Here is a 13,730-nt window from a genome sequence, read left to right as displayed (position 1 = left end):
CATGTACTGTAGAGTCCATTTGAAAAGCATCAAAATAGGAGACAAATTGACACTTGTGTAACTAAAGACCCAACAAAATAGTTTGACAAGTTCTTGGCATCATAAACAGCTTAATGTAACATTTCTAAAGAAACGACCAAAATCAGATTTTTTTTAGCATAATATATACATAGAGATTAATTACTATTTATTTAAAAATCTTGAATTTAGAATGAATTTACATAACATTTAGTCTACGGCAAAATGATTACATTAAACATTATGGCCTTTTCCACTATTAATCCTGAGATTTCACAGATTCAGTTTTCCATATGCTGTTAAGGACATGTATTGCTGGAAGACTCGGTTGTTTCAGAGCCATGCGGCCTTTCCATGTTTTTTTGTTCCATGGTGCTTTGCGTTGATTCCTGAAGGCTCCGCCCTGTTGTTTCCATGGGCAAAAACCAGGATGCCACTGTGCCCAGCAAGCAACATATTAAATACACAGACAGAGTCAGGTAAACGGATGACTTCAGAAGGACCTGAAGGGGGACAGACACAAATGCACATACAGGAAAGCATCAGTACACGTTCAATACACCTTCATCTTCTTATGAAACCAGAGGAATGCTTTACCTGAGCAATAAATGGTGTGATGAGAGCTCCAACACGAGCCATCCCACTGCCTGTACCAATACCAATAGCTCTGGTTGCTGTGGGGAAAACCTGAGGAGGCCAAGACAAGAAATAAAGGAAATTGCATTTTAAATGAAAATTCTACTGAGCATAATTAGGCGCTTTACAATGAAGCCTCACCTCAGGTGTATAAACATATGCAACCTGCCAGCCCCCTGTTATACAGGCTCGAGCAATGAAAATAAAGACTGTGAGAAGTGTCCTGGAAATAGTTAAGTAAAGAAAAACATGTCACTTACAGTGGCTTAAAAATATTTATTTTTAGTTTTAATTTTCTTACTTTTGCAATTACAAAGTTTTTTTTTTTGCATCAATGTACCTTTGTGTGCAGGCATACAGTGGCAAAATCGACACAGAGAACAATAAAAAACAAACTGCCATGCTTTTTCTCCTGCCAATTCGATCAATCATCCACAGGGTCACCAGAATACCTATTCTGACATCAAGACACAAATTACAAAATTGTCTATTAGTTTATATGTAGATCATATAACAATGTTTGCATTTAAGTTGATTAACTAAAAACTACATGAGAGGAGAGAATGACTTATGGTGTCACGTCACCTGGAAATTCTGCTAAGGTGGTCCACAAAAGGTCCACATAATCATGAAAAGTCAGATAATTGCACTCCAAACTGCACTGAGGTTCCATATTTGAGTTGTCGGTGGCTGGAATTAGACACATTTTTACTGAAATTCACAACACATTGTGCTTACGTGTTTTAATTGTATGGTAAATTATTCAAGAAATGACGTTCATTACTATTTAAAACCTGTTGCATGTGCTAGCTATATTAAAAAGATATTACTTTCTATGATGAGTACAGAAAATTTTACACTAATCTTCAAAAGTTTGGGGTCAGTAGTCCAAAGTGACAGTAAAGGATTTTTTTTTATTCATCAACAGAATCCTGGAAAATTTTTATATATATATATATATATATATATATATATATATATACATATATTTGCTGGAAATTCAGATTTGACATCACAGGAATAAATTACACTTTAAAATAGAACATTTTTATTTTAAATTGTACTAATATTTCACAATATTACTGTTTTTACTATATTTTTCACCAAATAAATCCAGCCTTGGTGAGTATAAGAGACTTCTTTCAAAAACATACAAAATTTTACTGACCCCAAACTTTTGAACAGTTGCGTAGTTCAAATTTGTGGTCGTAGTCCAAGTTAAATACAAAAGTGTGTCAAAATCTAGTCAAAATCTACATTTTATGATGAGCTTGATCACAAAAAGTACTTACAAACCACTCACCACTACACGCAGATCCTGCTTGGAACAGCTCAGTGGTCAGCAGCACAATACCATAATATGAAAAAGCATTACAAAACCTGTGTGTGTAAAACAAACAAAGTAGGTGAGTTTTTAGTTTTATGTTTTTTTAATTTTATATGGAAGGATTTGACAATTTTTAACAATCTGCATACCAGATAAACCACACTAAGAGTGTTGTTTTTCGGTATTCTGGAATAAAAAGATCTCTAATCCTCCCACGATCAGTCTAGAACATATAAACACAAATCATTTGCTACTCTAGTTTATGAGAAATTCTTCAATAATGTGTGAGGGGGAGATTTTGAGGAAAGGTTTAGGACTGGTAGCCCCACATACCTGTGTGTTGGCTATAAGTCTTCCAGCAGGCACAGAGCTCCCATTAGCTGCTGCTATACATTTCAAAGTGTCCAGGGCCTTGTCTTCTCTGCCTCTCAGTACATCAAATCTAGCACTCTCGGGTAACCACTACAGACAAATGCCCACAATTCACAATCAGACAGTAGACTTAATATGAATTCTATCTGAATTTAAGGCGTCTAAACATGAGCCTTGTGTCTAGTAACAGTTGAAATATTGTTACAGCCATACATACACAGCAGGAGGCAGCAAAGACAACTAGAGGAAGGGTGGAGAAAGCTAGCAGCCATTTCCAGCCTAATGTGGGCATGACCACCATAGCCAGTAACACTTCAAATACAGCACCCAAGGCCCAGAACACCTATTAGAACAGAACACCTATTATTATTATTTTTTTTTATTAATTATCATCACGGCATGTTTACGTTATATTTAACCTAATGTACACATTGCTTCAGTCAATTACAAAACCAACCAACTATCTCGGTAAAAATTTTTAGTATACTGAAAAATTGCATAGTGAAAAATGTGAGCAATAGTTGAATAAACATTCATCTGAATTACCCCTAAAAGGATTATGGATAGCCCTCTGGATTTCATCGGGAGGAATTCAGTATATAATGTCACTCTGTAAGGGAAGGAATTCAAATATATGAAAAATATATCAAATAAAACATCAAATATTATATAAAAATAGAGAATATAAGTATGGGGTCATTGCAATGTTTTTGAAGAGGTCTCTTTTGCTCACCAAGGCTACATTTATTTGATCAAAATACATTAAAAACAGCAATATTGTGAAATATTATTACCATTTAAAATAAACATTTTCTATTTTAATATAATTTGCATTTTAATTCATTCCTGTGATGTGACTCCAGTCTTCAGTGTCACTTGACCCTTCAGAAATCATTTGTGTATTCTAATTTGCCGCTCAAGAAACATTTCTTATTATAATTCATGTTGAAAACAGTTGTGCTGCTTTATATTTTTGTGGAAACCGTGATACCTTTCTTTCAGGATTCTATGATAAATAGATAGCTTAAAAACAGCGTTTATTTGAAATATACATTTTGTAACATCAGTTCATTTTTACTGTGACTTTTGCAAAAATCTTACCGACCCCAAACTTTTGAACTCTAGCATATATAGATACAGATAATTGTATGTTTTTAACACTTGGTGATGTAAAAGCAATGGCCAAAACTACAATCGGCCACAGATCAAGCAAGTTTCAAATCTAGAACATGAAAAAGTACCACAAGGAAGTACTGAATTCTTACTGAATGTTGCTCACTTAATGTGACCTTTGAGTTTGTAATAAAACCAAGAGTCACACTTCACTGATGGAAAAACTCACGACTGAGGGGCTCCTCCAAGGCCAAACCCCACGAGGCCTCGCAAGACTAAGATCCAACTGTAAGCAGGTGCGAAAGCACTGAGAAGCCCATAGTGCAATGTCCACAGCATGCAGAGTATTAAACACTAAAAGATGGAGACGGCGATGCTGTCAGTGAGGCAACAATGACTGCTTTAAGTTCTTAGTTACATAAAAATGCTTGCACTGACATTATTAATTTACTAATTTCACTTTAAACCAAACATACCACTTTTCGGCCGTACTTGTCTGAAATGTTCCCCCAAAGTGAGGAGCTGATCATCATTCCAATGAACACTGTCTAACAAGGTACAAAATTACAATAATCCATAAGATTCAAAAGATTAAATATTATGAAAGTCTTAGCAACACAGAGTGTGAAAAATCAACATTCTACCGTAAGCTATGTCCAAATGTAACCCCAGGAGTTGTTTAACCATGTTAGTGTTTAACAGTGAATATACTGACCGCTGTTATGAATGCCACTTTCCAGCTGGAGAGCCTCCACTCACAGCGCAGTTGAGGAGTTGCAATACTAAGGAGCATCATTTCCATAGCATCGGCCATCTTTGCAAGCAAATATGAAACATAAGAGTTTGAATTTTCATGAAACAAGTTTTTAAGTAAACTGAATGAACCAAACAAATTGAAGCTATTTGTTCAGTAAACATCACTTGCGTTTAAAATACTGTATAATGCTGAATTTCTTACCCATGCAACTCCTGTTAGCATAGACAGCTTCCACTGAAACTTTCCAAAACCAATAGCCTCAACTGCTTCTTCCACAGTGAAGGTTTCTGAAGAAATGCATATTTACTGAATGATGAGAAGATATTGTATACAGCCATGCACAAATCACCAAATAGACATTACAGTTATCTCCTTAAGACTGAGCCAGACAGGAAGGAATCGTGGTTTGAATGAAAATAAAAATCTTGAATCTTGAAACCAAGATGAGGTCTGTGTATTCTTCTGAGCTCGCACGTATTTAGTAAAAAGCATAACGTCAAGCCTGTGAGGAATTTCATTCTGTTGACAGCTAAGTGATAACCTGATATCTATTTTCTGAACGCATATGACAAACAGATTTCAGTGATTTTTTTTAACTGCAACAATGATGGTACCATGTAAAAAAAAGTCCCACAAGCTATAATCTATTAGTCTTACTATTTGTGCCTAATTATATACAAGCCTAATTTTTATGAGCATCAAGACATACTTTTTGTTATGCTCTATAGACAAAAAAGCCAGATGTTCACTTTAATAATATCCAGCTGCCTACTTCAGGATACATAATGTTATTTTTTAAGCATCCTAAACCGACTTCACACTCAAAGAACATAAATAAATTGCACTGATGGCATACACATTACACCACAAACCAGACGTTTATTACCATTTTAATCTTTAAATATTCAACTCTATACTAGAATAAAGAGAAAATGTTCAAATTGCACATTTATCTACAAATGTAGATGTTGGATATCGATGCCTACCTGAGATTCCAGAGCTTCTGTTCTTGCTGTCCCCCAAATCTTGCTCCAGAATAGTGCAAACTCCTTCATTGCTAGGCTCATTTTCCCCAGGCTGCTCCTCATGAACAGTAAGGATGCTTTTGTCATCTGTCTGTGATGTCACAAAACTAAACCAAAATATAGACTTTAGCCTCTTTATGGTTTACAGTGCAAATCTGACACTTATTAAGTATTTCAACCCAATATTGTAGTCGGCTTTTCATTTCACAAACTAAACAGAATTTAAAATGGTGTCCTTTGACATTTCTAGACTACGGTTTTCAGTTTTCACTTAATTAAAAGTTCTAAGACACCAGCACAGATGTGCACTGCCGTTCAAAATTTTGGGATCAGTAAGATTTTTTACGTTTTTTTTAATGCAGTCTCTTATCAAGGCTGTATTTCTTTGATCAAAAACACAGAAAAAACAGTAATATTGTGAAATATTAGTGCAATTTCTAATAGTGGTATCCTATTTTAATATACATTAAAATAGAATTTATTTCTGTGATGCAGCGCTGAATTTTCATTTCTCCAGTCTTCTGTGTCACATGATCCTTCAGAAATCATTCTAATATGCGGATTTATTATCAGTGTTGAAACTGTCGTGCTGCTTAATGTTTTTTTGGAACCTGTGGTACTGTTCTCTTTGATTCTTTGATGAATAAAAAGTTAAAAAGAACAGCATTTATTCAAAATGGAAATCTTTTCTAACAATATAAGTCTTTACTATCACTTTTTATCCATTTAACACATCCTTGCTGAATAAAAGTATTAATTTCTTTAAAAAAAAAGAACCCCAAACTTTTGAATAGTAGTGTGTATTGTAAAACAACATTTATATTTTGAATAAACATTGTTATTTTAACCTTTCTATTTATCAAAAAATCCTGAAAAAAGTATCACAGGTCCCAAAAAATATTGAGCAGCACAACTGTTTCCAACATTGATTATAAATCAGCATATTAGAATGATTTCTGAAGGATCATGTGAAACTGAAGACTGGACTTTGCTTCACAGGAATAAATTATATTTTAAAGTATATTAAAATAGAAAACTGTTATTTTAAATTGCAATGATATTTCACTAAATTACATTTTTTCTGTATTTTTAATCAAATAGATACAGCCTTGATGAGCATGAGAAACCTCTTTAAAAAACATTAAAAATCTTACTGATCCCAAACTTTTGAACGGCAGTGTAAATCATACCTACCAGCCACAACATTTTTAAACACATTTTAAAAGTAAACACAAAAACACACATATTACCTGATATTTGTGTCTTTCCAGCGTTTGTAAGCCACTTGCGACGATCTTTTCAATGCACTCATTTCACTGGGCTATAATGGAATGCTAAACTACAACAGTAGTGTACTTGGCTATAGAACGGGTTAGACCGGCGTGCGTCTCTGATTACATCAACACAACCTCAAAGATGGTAAACTTTAAGAGTGGGCTTGGACTCACACAGTCCTCCAGAGTACAATCCACACGGCATCATGTTGTCCCTAAACAACAAAAAACAAGAAATCGAGGTCATGGGAATGTGTGGGATTCTTTCATAAAATCTTATTCATTACCATTCGAAAAGTTTGTTAGACAGAAGCATTAGGGATGTTAAGAAAAGGGGAAACTATCGGATTTCATGAACTATGTACTTTCCCCCTAAATCCTCTTTTGAATGAATGAATAATAAACACTCTTTCTTTGTGTTCTATTTCTCTGGGTAGCAATAATTAAGTAAATAATTCAGCATTTTACTTCATAGATCAGATTTTTAAAAATGTTTATTCATACAAACAGGTTATTCAGATGTATACACACTTCACACTAGTTATTCTATGTTCAAACAGCAAAAATAACTGAGTTGATTTAAGCACCACTGAAGTGGCATAAAACAACTAGGGCCGTAATTCTCATCCTGGGAGCCGAGGAACACTACTAAGGGAGCTGCAGGGTGACTTAAAAGTATTAAAATTTATATTTTCAAATAACTAAATAATAACTCAAATCTAGATAAAAATGGTAAAAACACATAACATCAATATGTAAACTGAAAACATATTTCTTTTTAATTTCCCTCAATAACTATTGTTTTTATTAAAAAACACACAGTTCTGTACAGAAGCCCTGAACCGCAACATGAACAAAAACATTTCAAGGTGTGTGAAAAAAGTGTCCTATTTTTGTTCTCTATTTCTCTTTGAATTTTATTCCTCCAAAAAAAAATGTCTTAATTTTTTTTCTCTATTCAAAACATTTTCTATGCAAGAGGCAACACAAAAAAAATATAAAAAATACAAAATTATATATATATATATATATATATATATATATATATGGCCATTTAACATTGTCATGTGGTACCAACCTTGGCCAGCAGGTGTCGTGTTTATGTTTCATGTGGCATTCATGGAAGGAACATTGTCCTGGACAATGGGGGCCTTCAAGTCAAAAAGGTCAAACTAGGGTCAAAGTCGGGTCGAATTAAATTTATTTTTCTGTACCAAGCAATGCCTTGCCCTTGTAATGTTAATATTTTAGAAATGTTAATGCTTTTTAAATAAATAATGTTTTTTTTTTTTAAATAATATTTTTTTTACCTTTTTTTAAATAATAGCTGTAGCTAAAAAAAAATTCACAAAGGAAATACCACCAGATTTGAAATTTAGTCATATTTAATCAACACAAGATCATGTTATGTCTCTGGTTAACAGTTACAGTCATGGTTTAGGAAACATGGCTTAGAGTTGAAGTTTCGCTTTCAGTTTTGCAAATTATCGAGTGAACCTGCATTTGCATGACATGGTAGAACAACGGTGATGCAGCAGTATTTGTGAAGGGGTCTGAGAAACAACAACAACACTGTCTTACTTTACACAACTTGTCTTACTTTGGACATGTCAAAAGGTAGGTTAAGTGTCTGAATAAGTTCAACAAGCTACATTTATCGGATTATTTTAGGTAATTATTGTAAAAAAGAATATATTCAAATTTTTCCTGCATTTCCTGTTCATTCATTGTGTGCCATACCTAATATAGTCAGTTCATAAACAGTCCTGTATCTAAGTGTATGCTATTCTTATAATTTCTTTGCTTAAATGACAATGCATGCTGCAAAGAGCAAGTTAGTGGTGAGAACATGCAGCTCAGTGAGGAACAGCTGCATCAGATAGAGCAGAACAGACGTGCCGCACTGGAACGCCTGGCCAGCAGAAATGTACCTGTACCCGTTGGTGAAAGCTGGCGAAGACAAATCGGGACTGAATTTACAAAACCTTATTTTACAAAAGTAAGTGATACTTAGTATGAGACATCACCAAAATGACAATGAAAAGATGAAGTAAAAAAAAAACTTGTTCCTGTATTGGTTTATTTTTTCAGCTCATGTCTTTTGTTACAATGGAGAGGAAATGCTTTACTGTTTATCCCAGCCCTGAGCAGGTGTTTTATTGCACAACTTTGTGTGCAATTGAAGATGTAAGTTCCTTAATATAGAGTATAAAAAAGGAAAAGATCAGAGCGTTTAAATAGGCTACAGGTTGTGTTTGTGTTGACAGGTAAAAGTGGTCATTCTTGGACAAGACCCCTATCACCATCCAGGTCAGGCTCATGGTTTGGCCTTCAGTGTGCTGAGGCCTAAACCTCCTCCTCCTAGGTACCACATTGTACTGAACTGTGAAAATAACTATACTGATCATCTCACCACAGTGATATCTTACAGTACATCTCTAATGACTACTCTGTATGTTGACCTGCTTCACTTATTTCAGTTTGGAAAACATATTTACGGAGTTGAAGGAAGATATTGTTGGCTTCGGGCACCCAGGTCATGGAGACCTCACAGAATGGGCTAAACAGGGTAGTTAAATGTTTTTTTTTTTTTTTTTTAAGAAATTAATACTTTTTAAAAGACATTTATAATATTACAATAAATAACATAAATGTTGTAATAACAAATAAACGTTGTTCTTTTGAATTTTCAAGAATCTTGAAAAAGGGCTGTCACACTATAGCTCTATAACTGTTTTTAACACTGATAATAAGAAATTATTCTGGAGCATTAAATCAGCATATTTGAATGATCTCTGAAGGATTATATAACACTGAAAACTGGAGTAATGGCTGCTGAACATTTTTTAATTTGTAATTTTAAAATATATTAAAATAGAAAATAGTTATTTTAAATTGTAATAATATTGCACAGTATATCTATTTATTGTACTTTTGATCAAATAAATGCACACAGTGTGAAAACTACTGCGTGCGACTATGAAAAAATATTTAGGAGCACCAGTACTACTGACCCGATCAGCATATTTGTGTTTGCGCTGAATGATTCAGTGATAAAATCAGTAACTTGCCGCCACCTACTGACAGTTTTAGTTTCATTTTTAAAGGGGTCATATGATGCGATTTCAATTTTTCCTTTCTCTTTGGAGTGTTACAAGCTCTTGGTGCATAAAGAAGATCTGTAAAGTTGCAAAGACTAAAGTCTCAAATCCAAAGAGATATTCTTTATAAAAGTTAAGAGTCAGCCACACCTACCTAAAACGGCTCGTTCTAACACGCCCCCACATGTCTACGTCACAATGTGGGAAGATTTGCATAACGCCGCCCAAATGTTCACACAAAGAAAGAAGGCGTAACTTTTATTCTCGCTGTAGTATTGTTGTTGCCGCCGCCGCCATGTCGTGAAGGCGCTGTGTTTCGTTGTGAAAGCGAAACTACTTTGTTTGGCCTTCCAAAAGAGGACAATATCCGCTTCGTCATGCCTGGAGCTGATCCGTGCTGCTCGCTGAGGAATCACCAGAGTCCAGCCCGGGGTCGTCACATGTAGTTGCCGCAAGCCCGCCGAATCCGTAATTATGTCCCCACTGGATGCACAATATGGTAAGGGGCGTAACATTTCCGTCACATGCTTGAGGTATTCAGCCAATCACAACGCACTGGCCATATAGCTGGCCAATCAGAGCACACCTCGCTTTTCAGAACGATGAGCTTTGTAAAAATCGACACGTTTCAGAAAGGCGGGGCATAGAGGAGAAACAATAATGTACAGTATGTGGAAAATAATGTGTTTTTTTAGTTTAAACCACATAAACACATTTCATTACACCAAATACACAAAATAATGTTCTTTTTAGCAATATCATATGACCCCTTTAAAGTTTCATCATTATTAATAATTTCTATTATTAAATAGATATCATTTTCTATTATTAAATCTACCTCTGTATTGCAAATGAATTTTGTTAATACTGATTTCATTTGATCAGTAACGTATTCTTCTTATTCTACTGTTTTAATTCGAATTTTTAAAAAGCTTATAAATATACATTTTTGAACTTGATATAAAAGACACTTTTAATCAAATTAGAAAAAATGCCCTTACAAAAATAAACAAAATGCCCCTGTAAATCACTTTAAGGAGTCAAATATCACCTCATAATATTAATCAGAAGGTACTCCTGAATTGTTTGACTGTGCTCCTAAAAAAAATAATAAGGATAGAGCACTGCTTTGAGCATAAAGGACTTCTTTCAAAAACATTTAAACATCTTACTGACCCCAGACTTTTGAACTGTTGTGTATGTGCCTGTATATGAGTGACCCATCAAGGTGTTACGAGTTATAATTTAAAAGCTACAGATTTTATGTTTAATGTCAATGTTCTTTCCATTGTCAGGTGTTCTGCTGCTGAATTCTGTGTTGACAGTGAGGGCTCATCAACCCACCTCTCATGAGGGTCAAGGCTGGGAGATCTTCACAGATGCTGTGGTCCTGTGGCTCAGCAGGAATCTCAATGGCTTGGTCTTTCTGCTTTGGGGCTCTTATGCTCAGAGGAAAGGCAGAGTGATCGACAGAGTAAGTTAATGGAGACAGAATTATGAAATGTCAATATATTTATCAGGAATAAAAGTGCACTTAGCATTTTTTAAACAAAGTTTACACATAAAGTGATAAACAGAACTTTTGAAAAAGTATGTAAAAAATCATGTACACTCAATAAAACATTAAAGCGGTTTTATGTTACATGGAGTAGCTGTCTCGTAAAGGCCAATGAGTTTTTGACCTGCAGAATGTTACTGTTACTGGACACTTTTGCTAGTGGTATGAATAATCAGGGTTACTGTGAATATTGCAACTAAAAATGCACCTTTAAAACACATTATGATACAATAGAAAGAAATATATGACTGGCTGCTTTTCTTTTCCAGAAACGTCATCATGTCCTTGAGACCTCACATCCATCACCATACTCGGCACATTTAGGCTTCTCTGGATGTAGGCACTTCTCTAAAACTAACATTTTGCTTAAAGCATCAGGAAAGAAGCCAGTTGATTGGAAAGCTCTCTGAAATAACATTATGCCATTTATTCACTTTTTTTTTTTTTTGTAAAACAGAGGTTGTGAACATTAAACATTATACATTACAATGTTTTGTATTGTATAGTACAGTTATATTGCAAATGGGTCACAGCTGCCCTGTTGTGAGGTTAACCTTGTAATAGTCATCTACATGTTGTTATATTGCAAATAATTACATTATCTGGACAATAAATGAATACAATTAATAAATGTATTTCATTAGTCATATTGGACAAAAAGGGTGTGATTTTATAGACTTACCACATATTTCAGCTAAACGTTATAGCTATAGGTTAAAAACTCACAACATTAATCCCTTTAAAAAGGTTTAAACTACTGTAAGATATAAAAGATATTAAACACAGCAAAAATGTGAATTTAAATTTGATTTTAAAATGTAATTTAGGACAGATAGAAGTAGTGCAGTATAGAGAAATGTGTAATATTATTAAGCAAAACCCTCAAGTATTGCCCAAAATGTACAGTTAGTAATTCTGATGCACATTTTGACAAATCTTAACATTAATAGGTTCCATAAATAGGTTTAAAATGACAGCGCAATACTGATTTTCAATTACTTTATTCGACTTTTACAAATATAAATACATTAAGTAAAATTAAAATACAAATCACACTGTATATTAAGATCACAACATGGTGTAGTCTGCCTTGAGCATTTGGGAATGAGGCCAGTCTCAAAAAAAAGGAAAAGAAAAATAGGACACTACGACAGCCCATGTAGAGCATGTTTCATAGTGGGATGTCCATAAATCCAGGTGATGCAGCCATAATAAGCAGTGTCCCACTTCAACCCTTCTTGGACCTCGTCTTTTTTCTAATGCTGGACACCAACGCACATACAGTGCGCTACACCTCTCTGCACCACTGGAACTGCCCCATTCTCTCTCGGGACTCTCAATTCAAACAAACCAAACAGGACGCGAATATTGTCTTGCTCTCATCAAAACATGTACTGCCTGAACTCTAAGGTAAGATGTACCAACTGTCCATAGCAACACTTTTGCTCTAGAGAGAGTTTGCAGCTTATTTCTTGACACTGGACTGTTGACCTTAACCTATATTGGATGAGCCATACATAATTATTTGTTTAGTAATGCATAATCAAAATGTTATTATCTATCAAAATTTCAGTATCTATCTATCTATCTATCTATACTGACAAACTAATATAATTGTTATTGCTGAACACAGCATGGCCTACATGTTTACAATTTATACTTGTAAAATACAAATGTACAGTTAAAGTCGTGGACATTCAAATGTTTATACATTCTTCCAATGTTTATATTATAGTCTAATAAAACAAAACGGTATAACACCATGTAATCTTTGAGGGTCTACCATCACGGTCAGTTCAGTTCCTTTTTATCTGAAGTGTGTTGTGTTTAGTTACAAGAGAGCATCTGTTTCACCACTGTATCGACTTGCAACACTAACGTATAAATTAGGTCAAAGGTGTAGTCGGGGACACTAATTAAGGCTATGCATATTAACATGGCCATTTTGTGCTGCTGTGGAATTTCCGATCTCTTGAGCTGAGCCGTGATTCTACGGATCATTTTACACCGTGATGTACATTGCAGAATTACTTTTTTATAGCGATTAACTACTCTGCGATTGTGGGATAATTAGTTTACCTTTGGAATCCTGTCTACAGCGAAATGTTTGGATAAGGCTTTTGTAAAACTCCGAACAAAATCATTTTAAAACAGCAAACTATACCACTCGTTCCAACACAGCAACGTTATGCCGAGTTCACACTGCATGATTTTCAAACTCGTCGAGCGCGTGCGCGCGACAGGAAGTAAGTGCGCAAGACTGTCCCATTTCTTAAAAACGCAGTGCCCTTAACGCACACTAAATCCACACTATCTCTAATACCACTCCGGTGCGCTATTCGAGGCTTAGTGTATCCCATCATGCATCATGATTTTATTTGACCCTCTAACTCTAGCACTTTCTATTCTGTTTTAATTCTACTTTATCTACATTTATCTTCTTTTTTGTTTTATTTTTTATTTAAAACAACAACAACAACAAAAAACTAACAAACACTAGCTTTCTATTTTTTCTATTCTATCTACTTGTTTTTCTTTGTGTGTGTGTG

The 13,730-nt window shown here is 34.6% G+C and overlaps 3 protein-coding genes and 1 long non-coding RNA gene across 4 annotated transcripts in view; 2 read left to right on the top strand and 2 right to left on the bottom strand.

Moving 5' to 3' along the window:
* Positions 1-263: 263 nt before the first annotated feature.
* svopb (SV2 related protein b) lies at positions 264-5,229 on the bottom strand. The gene is made up of 15 exons (XM_016478212.1): positions 5,210-5,229; positions 4,425-4,510; positions 4,182-4,280; positions 3,943-4,014; positions 3,696-3,820; positions 2,900-2,963; positions 2,571-2,696; positions 2,315-2,443; positions 2,131-2,204; positions 1,958-2,034; positions 1,240-1,344; positions 995-1,106; positions 796-877; positions 616-705; positions 264-521 (listed from the first exon to the last, which is right to left on the bottom strand). Exons 2-15 carry the CDS (start codon positions 4,443-4,445, stop codon positions 318-320), a joined length of 1,380 nt encoding a protein of 459 aa, XP_016333698.1. The 5' UTR covers positions 4,446-4,510; positions 5,210-5,229; the 3' UTR covers positions 264-317.
* Positions 5,230-13,730, bottom strand: part of LOC107681858 (uncharacterized) — a 9,324-nt gene continuing 823 nt past the window's right edge. The window contains exons 2-4 of the long non-coding RNA XR_001633307.1: positions 10,968-11,062; positions 6,499-6,737; positions 5,230-5,355 (exon numbers count right to left, since the gene is read on the bottom strand). This is a non-coding gene — a long non-coding RNA (uncharacterized LOC107681858). The remainder of the gene's footprint in view (positions 5,356-6,498; positions 6,738-10,967; positions 11,063-13,730) is intronic.
* ungb (uracil DNA glycosylase b) lies at positions 8,064-11,591 on the top strand. The gene is made up of 7 exons (XM_016478214.1): positions 8,064-8,139; positions 8,352-8,521; positions 8,614-8,709; positions 8,790-8,887; positions 9,003-9,091; positions 10,919-11,097; positions 11,451-11,591. The coding sequence occupies exons 1-7, from the start codon at positions 8,130-8,132 to the stop codon at positions 11,589-11,591; spliced, it is 783 nt and encodes a 260-aa protein (XP_016333700.1). The 5' UTR covers positions 8,064-8,129.
* Positions 12,519-13,730, top strand: part of myo1hb (myosin IHb) — a 21,092-nt gene continuing 19,880 nt past the window's right edge. The window contains exon 1 of the mRNA XM_016478215.1: positions 12,519-12,591. Coding sequence (XP_016333701.1) covers positions 12,571-12,591 — 21 coding nt within the window. The 5' untranslated portion in view covers positions 12,519-12,570. The remainder of the gene's footprint in view (positions 12,592-13,730) is intronic.

Source organism: Sinocyclocheilus anshuiensis, unplaced genomic scaffold (genome assembly GCF_001515605.1).
Source record: "Sinocyclocheilus anshuiensis isolate Anshui unplaced genomic scaffold, SAMN03320099.WGS_v1.1 scaffold2872, whole genome shotgun sequence".
Classification (NCBI taxonomy): domain Eukaryota; kingdom Metazoa; phylum Chordata; class Actinopteri; order Cypriniformes; family Cyprinidae; genus Sinocyclocheilus; species Sinocyclocheilus anshuiensis.
The sequence above is the reverse complement of the archived record's forward strand: the minus strand, read 5'-3'. Positions and strand labels throughout refer to the sequence as shown.

What these genes read in the sequence shown, in the direction of transcription:
- svopb (XM_016478212.1), bottom strand. Translation starts at nt 4,445, where the DNA reads ATGCTAACAGGAGTTGCATGG. An exon ending in TGCTAACAGGAGTTGCATGG is followed by an intron (nt 4,281 to 4,424) that starts GTAAGAAATTCA and finishes TTGCTTGCAAAG; the next exon opens with ATGGCCGATGCTATGGAAAT. An exon ending in CTTGGAGGAGCCCCTCAGTC is followed by an intron (nt 2,964 to 3,695) that starts GTGAGTTTTTCC and finishes CTTCCCTTACAG; the next exon opens with AGTGACATTATATACTGAAT.
- ungb (XM_016478214.1), top strand. An exon ending in CTTTGTGTGCAATTGAAGAT is followed by an intron (nt 8,710 to 8,789) that starts GTAAGTTCCTTA and finishes TTGTGTTGACAG; the next exon opens with GTAAAAGTGGTCATTCTTGG. An exon ending in CACAGAATGGGCTAAACAGG is followed by an intron (nt 9,092 to 10,918) that starts GTAGTTAAATGT and finishes TTCCATTGTCAG; the next exon opens with GTGTTCTGCTGCTGAATTCT.